The sequence below is a fragment of the Polistes canadensis genome, unplaced genomic scaffold (genome assembly GCF_001313835.1).
Source record: "Polistes canadensis isolate GaletaPanama2010 unplaced genomic scaffold, ASM131383v1 scaffold_165, whole genome shotgun sequence".
NCBI lineage: Eukaryota > Metazoa > Arthropoda > Insecta > Hymenoptera > Vespidae > Polistes > Polistes canadensis.
The window spans coordinates 227,340-234,644 of record NW_014569712.1 but is presented as its reverse complement, the minus strand read 5'-3'; the positions used below and the strand labels follow the sequence as shown (position 1 = coordinate 234,644).

Here is a 7,305-nt window from a genome sequence, read left to right as displayed (position 1 = left end):
AACTGCTATTTAAAGGTAACATCTGCCGTTATCCACTTGTCAACGACATTCCTACGATGGGATTTTCATTATTTTTATATATTTATTAACATTATATCCATTGAATATATTTCAATTGCTTTTCTAAAAAAAAAAAAAAAAAAAAACAAAAAAATCTTTAATCATTCCAATCTGATATTCTACGTAATCGAATCTCTTTAATAATTATAAAACAAAACTTATATATATATATCTCAGAATTTTTATTCGAAAAATCATTCAATTAACATAATCTCGTAATTATCCTAGTTTCCTTGTAATGACGTATAAACTGATAGTCAAATATATGGTAGCCTTTTGACGTAACAGAGTATAACGAAGCGAAATTAAGGGGCCATTGTGCCTTAAACAGATTGCACACTCGTTCGTAGGAACGTGACCACTAGCCAAGTTCCTAGTAACGATGACTAGTGAACGTATTATATACTAAACCAAATGCATATAAACCTACACACGCACGCATGCACACAAACAAACAAACAAACATAAGTATATACGTGTGTACACAAAACGTGTGCAAAGACGAGTAAACGAGAGGTAGACGAGAAGAAAAAGAAGATGAAGAAGATGAAGAAGAAGAAGAAGAAGAAATTGGGGGGGTGATAAGAACTAGGATCGAAACTCTCCTGAGCATGGAGAAACGTATACGGAGCACTCAGCCCCCGTGTTTGCCTACACGGAAATCCTCTCTAACGGATTCTAACGCTCGACCGGGTTTTATACTTTTGTCCGTCTTTGACCGGCCCGATAACTTTTCCCTTTTTCCCTTTTTTTTCCCTTTTTTTGTTCTCTCTCTCTCTTATCTCTCATTGTTTTCTTACCAATTTTTAATCCTTGACTGAGCATAAGATCATTGCTGATTCCTACAAAAACTACGAACATGTTTTTGTCATTGATATACACATATAATTGGTTTGTAATACAATTAAATTAACTGGTTTGACTGCCACACAAGTTCGTGTATATATTTTATATTGTGTAGATACTATAATTATATTTAAGATTAAAATATATAAAGGGATATAGTAATGTCGATCGCAAATGATCCACGTGGCGTCATTGAAAAAAACAAATGTCGTGACAGTCTACGTTTGAATATTCGTCAATTTATTATTAACCCTTTCGTTACGATTCTATTTTACCCATAGAATATCTCTCTATGATTTTATTGAACTTGTATTGGATTAATCTAACTAAAATTATATTTTGAAAACACGTAATATATTCTGAACACGTCAAAATAATTCGCTAAGGTATGGTAACGTTGAAAAACTTAAATGTTGATTGCCCTAACGAAAGGATTAAAAAGTTTATTCGATTAAGTTGCTGATACATTCGTACGATTTGTTCTTTTCTTTTTTCTTGTCTTCTTTATTTTTAGGGTACGGAAGCAGCCTATCAAAGTCGGCGTTGGACACTCACAGCCACCTCAGGCAGCCTGGTATGTAGTAGGTAGATATTCTTGAGAAGTTCAAGTATTTATCTTTTATCAAAAAGTTCACATTAATATATATGAGATATTTTTTTGTTCGTTTGTGACTTTTTTAATTGAAAAAACGTTAAATAAATTACTAAATTAGTATAAAACTTGTCGATTATTAGAGACCATTATAGAAATATGATTTTAACATAGAATAAAAAATGCAAGTATAAATCGATTCTTGATGCAAGAGAGAGATTTACGTATAAAAATAATTTGTTTTTTTTTATATATATATATACACCGAATATGCATAGAATGACCTTCCCGATAATATTAAACTACACGCTAATCACGCTAAGAATATTATACAGGAAAGTTCAGACTCTTGATTTTCTCGTGCCACGCCCAGAAATTTCTCCTTTCGGACGATCGATCGGTCTAAATGAACGTTCCCTTTTTCGAACTTCTCTGTGTTTTATCTCTCTTCACAAATGTTCATTCATTAATGGAAGAGAAGAAACTAATTGTTATAATAATATTCTGTACAATGAATATTAACAAATTTTTAACGCGTTGACTGTCACGTTGGTCATCAGTAAACGACATTTGTTTTATAAATGAGACCACGTATATATTGTTTTAACATTTCATTTTATAATTGAAGAAATATGTGTGTAAAACTTGCATGGCAAGTCAATAATAATGCTAAACAATATGTGCATTAAAGAAACATTAATCATTTTCAAAAAAAAAGACCATGAATATCGTCTATCATATCGAAAACAAATATTAACATTGTATCGATCGTATGCAAGGAAAACTACGTAATCGATATATATTTCACGAATCAAAACTAAACTTATATAATTTTATATCTGTAGATAACTAAGAACAATTATTAAACATCACGTGTAATCAAAATGTCATTTATCAAAACGAACTATAATTTATTTTAATGAATTTCATTTAAGTTTTAGGATAACCCAATGGATTGTGATGACAAAATTTATATAAGAAAAATAATAATAATATTTAATTGATAAGAATTAATGAAAAGTCCTTAGGTGTTCAATTGTTTAGGATCTTTAGGTCTGGTATATTACGAAAGCTTGCTTCATCCCTTATTTGAGCACACACATCGGTATACCGCGCCCCTTTCCATTATTAACTCGTAAGTGAGTTACCGTTCGATCGAAACCCGATCGTTCTGCCACGTATTCGGGGAACTCAACTAGCGAAACGACCTTTGAGGTCCGGCAATTCGGATACCACCCCATCCCCTATCGTCTACGTCTATCTATTTCTGTCTGCATCTTCTCTCTCTCTCTCTGTCTTTTACTATCTTCATCCCCTTCATAATTTCACGAAATATATTTCCTCGGAAGTTGTCTGGATACCTAACCGAAAAAAGATTACGCGTCTTCTTCTTTCATAATCCTCGCGTTTATCTTCAAACAATCGTTTTAAATTTCATGAGAAACCTTTCCTTATTTTTTTTACAAATGCATACACGACTGGTCAAAAAGTTTGCAAGTAGATACACTTGTTGTGTATCGAATATTAATAATTTTATATTATATTTGAAGAACGTTGCAAATCTAAAAGGCAATTAATTAATCTCTCGGCCAACGATCGATATAGTGTAATTAGAAATATTAATTGCTAGGAGTAATTTGAAGCGAAATATTTAATACGTGATCAAAAACATATACATCCTAAGTGTTTTTTGACTAACAAATTAAACTAGGTTATTCTAAAAGCAACCTGTTTCTCTAAATTGAAATACCTTAAAAGTTTGACCAGTCGTATATGTTTTATATTCTAAAGTCTTATATCTAGAATGATCAAACGTGATTTATACGATTTAACATTTATTATAATTACCAATTAAAGATTTGTAATAAATCCAATAATAGTTATTCGAGTGAATAGTTTAGAGCTTCAGGATAAGAAAGTATATTATAGGTAGGATAGATTTTTGGGCAATGCGGAGACATTCGCGGACGCCCTTTGAACCAGCACTCCGTCTACGGTAGCTCCAATTGAAATTATTATGATCCAAACGAACTCTATTCTATTGTAGGGTTGCGATTATATCCTTTTGTATGACTCTAGAGCCCTTCAAGTCTGAGCAGTAGCGAGCGACGGTGATGACGCATTGTAAAGCTTTTAAAGAGCGATACGGGGAACACGAGGAAATAACCGTGTAATGGATAGGTATATGCTTCAGGGGAAAAGGCCAAGAAACTATACATCCGAAATTCTTACTTCTCATAGAATGAACAATAAGATATATTTCTAAACATACGGAAATCGATTGAATTTACTATTCAAATATATCATAGTGTTAACTAATATAAATATATTTCTTAAATTATCACCGTTCTTTTATCCACAATTTTGTGTTTATCTAAAAAAACATAAAACATATATATTTATTAATGAAAGAATTTGTTAACGTTCATGAATTTGTCATTATTTCCAGACCCCTACCAAATGTTTAGCGCGACGAGTAGTCGCTTGGCGAGTTCGGGGTCAGGTCAAATTCAACTCTGGCAATTCCTACTCGAACTTTTATCCGACTCTAGCAATGCCGCGTGCATTACGTGGGAAGGAACCAACGGTGAATTCAAGTTGACCGATCCGGACGAAGTTGCGAGACGTTGGGGCGAGAGGAAGTCTAAACCGAACATGAATTATGACAAATTGTCGAGGGCCTTGAGGTAAGATAATCAAATATATTCAATTAAAACAATTACCATTCGGTAGAAATAATTCGGATACGGGGCTGATACGATTTCAAGACCTAAAAATAACTTTGCCACTTGGCGTTGCAAAAAAAAAAGATATAAATGAAGAAATATAGAAAAAGAAAAAAGTAGTATTCGTCGTTTTTGAACGAAAGCACGAAAATCAGCGCCGGGGTTGGGTTCCTCTCCGTTGTTGAGAGAAACGTCGAGAGGTAGAGGGAGAAATTTCAATCACTGTTACCCAGACCGGCAGACGCGGCTATTATTTTTCGATCAGATCCACTGATTATATTACGCGACTGCTCGCTTTTCGTTTTCGCTCCCCGTTCCAACATTTCGTTCCCCGGCTACTACTAACAGAAACGACGAACCTTTTAGATGTATTCCACAACGGTGAGGGAAAAATTACGAGAGGTAGAACGCGCGTGCTCTTCCCCCATCACCAACCCAATACGTTTCCCATCGTCCCTCGATATACCACGTGAACGTTTCAAATTGTTAATGCTTCGGATTGGTGTTCGCATTTCGAGAATTCGTGATGGGATTGAACGGTCAGGAATGATAGGTAACCGACGACCTCGGTGATCGATACGCGAGAATGATCGGAGTTGAAAAATTCGATGCATTAATATATTGCTACTAAAAAGAAAATGTAAAAGACGAAGAAACCTTTTTTGTTTTTTTATTCCCTACAGCCAACCCATCCATCCCTCGATAAATCAAACGCGAGATCTAACTTAAATAGCAAATTGATTGATTTCTAATTGAATCATAAAATGGTTCCAATGAACGATTGCTCTACAGGTACTATTACGACAAGAACATCATGACGAAGGTACACGGGAAGAGGTACGCGTACAAGTTCGACTTTCAAGGTTTAGCAGCAGCTACGCAACCAGCTGCGGCCGATCCAGCGGCATACAAATACCAAAGTGAGCTGTTCATGTCTGGTTATGGTCATGCCAAGTTGAACCTGATGCCACCGCCAGCAGCATCAGTTTCGGTTTCGGTACCAGGTGGTCTTTTCCAATCGGCATCCAGTTATTGGTCGACGACACCAAGTGCGAATCTTTACGCTGGTCACCACACAGCATCGGGACACGTGCCACCACATCTTGGCAGCTATCCCCATTACGCATGACCTTCTGCCGAACATTGGAGCACTCTTGGTACGCCGCGTTAAAAAAAAATCCCCCATATATAATTTTCGTTACCGAGTAAAACAACACATCCCTTTTATTTCTCTCTCTCTCTCCCGTTTATCTATCGGGAAAGAAGAGAAATAAACTCGGAGAAATTAAACGCATCTTTAAGATGCGTAATAGTAACTTGTCACGTTCAAAATCGATTAACGGGACGTGCGTTTAACAAAAAGAACAAATAAAACAACAACGTCGTGTGCACCGTCGCACCCCCTCCCCCTCTTGCTAAACTTTAACTCTCTTCCCTTTTAAACTTAAACCGCTAGACCATTGTTCACCTTGCTATATTTTACCTAACGCGTTAATCATTTGAATTCTACTATTACGTACACTACCCCCTTTTCAGTGAAATATTTTATTCTAATACGGTCGAATAACTTTTTTACAAATCATCATTTAATTATTATCACTGTTTTTTTTTTCTTCGAATAATAACAATTGTACGAAGCAACAAATGATTGCTAATTTATGATTAATCGTATATCGTTATTTTACAAATCTTCTATAATTACTATATTACAAAAATAAGCAGCATCTGGTTTTTTTTTTTTTTTTACATCAAACAATTGTTAAGTTAGGAACGGTAGTTTACGTAATAATAGTCAACAGAGAATTCACCGGTCATTTCTTTACTAATTCGTATCAAAACCCTTTTTAAAACCCTTTCTTTTTTCCTACCCGACGTTCCGCGATTCTTCGATACAAGATTAAGAAACATACATATTAATTAACAAACTAACAAACTAACAAACATATTTATACATACATAAATACGTGAATATTCTCGAGAATGATTTACGTTATCGTCTATTATCGTAGATGAAAACGTGAACTACTCGGGATGAAGGAACATCCCCGTCGGAAGATTTGGCGATGTTTTCGTGGTCGACGGTGCGCTTCGGATTCTTGTAAGATCATTGTAAATAAAGTATATTATTGCATTATGCGAACGATCCTGATGTTCATAAAACGGGATTAATCTCTCTTTGCATTACGATTTATCCTTGCATTTTTGCTTCTTTTTTTTTTGCTGTTGATTTCTCTGGTTCTCTTTTTCGTTACTTTTCTTTTTACAATCGATTGAAACAAATGAAACAAAAAAATGATTCGGATTATTTTATCAGGGATGTATTAATCCAATTGTTAGATATTATAAAGAACGAAATAATTATGCCATTTCCTAAAATTAGGCTCGATGGATGGAAATGAAAATGATGTAAAGATAAATCGTACGATCAGAGTTGGTCCATCTGAACGTCGATTCGTCTATCGAATAAGGAACCAACGTTATTCCATCAACGAAACGTTGGATTTTGCGGCCCCGATCGAATCGGTTATTAAATCAAATCAGACAACTCAAAAAAGAAAAGAAATCAAGAATAATCCGAAAGGAGTGTGTGTCATATCAATCGATTTACATCTATTAATCATTTACAATTTTACAATGAAACATACGATTTGTAACCATAAAACAAAACTAATTATTTATACGTTCGGGAATAATAAAAAAAAGAAAACGAAAAGCCATGAAGGACACTTATGGGGGTTCGACGATATACGTGAATAACCGATCGTCGATTTGGGTTCCAAAACTAAAAAGCAATGCGTGTATTATAAACTCTTTTAACTTATTTGTTATATAATAATAATATTATTAATAATAATATTAAATACTAATAATAACAATAATAATAATAATAATAATAATTATAATTATAATAATAATGGTATAGATAGAGACGCCTCGTCGTGTCGTTCAAACGACAGGTAATAGCAAAGATAAACTTCTTGATACTGTATCCTATCGTATGCAGTGGCAAAGAAGTGCAAGTTAAAAACAAACATGAAAATAAAATGAAATAAAATGAAATAAATAAATAAATTAATATAT

At 34.1% G+C, this 7,305-nt stretch overlaps 1 protein-coding gene across 5 annotated transcripts in view; it reads left to right on the top strand.

The window, feature by feature from the left end:
* Positions 1 to 7,276, top strand: part of LOC106789128 (transcriptional regulator ERG homolog) — a 31,553-nt gene extending 24,277 nt beyond the window's left edge. For 3 of the 5 annotated variants that reach the window (XM_014753061.1, XM_014753060.1, XM_014753065.1), the window contains 3 exons: positions 1,421 to 1,480; positions 3,948 to 4,185; positions 5,017 to 7,276. In XM_014753061.1, the coding sequence (XP_014608547.1) occupies positions 1,421 to 1,480; positions 3,948 to 4,185; positions 5,017 to 5,353 (635 nt within the window). In that variant the 3' untranslated portion in view covers positions 5,354 to 7,276. The remainder of the gene's footprint in view (positions 1 to 1,420; positions 1,481 to 3,947; positions 4,186 to 5,016) is intronic. The other 2 variants (XM_014753062.1, XM_014753064.1) reach the window with 2 other exon arrangements.
* Positions 7,277 to 7,305: the final 29 nt, after the last annotated feature.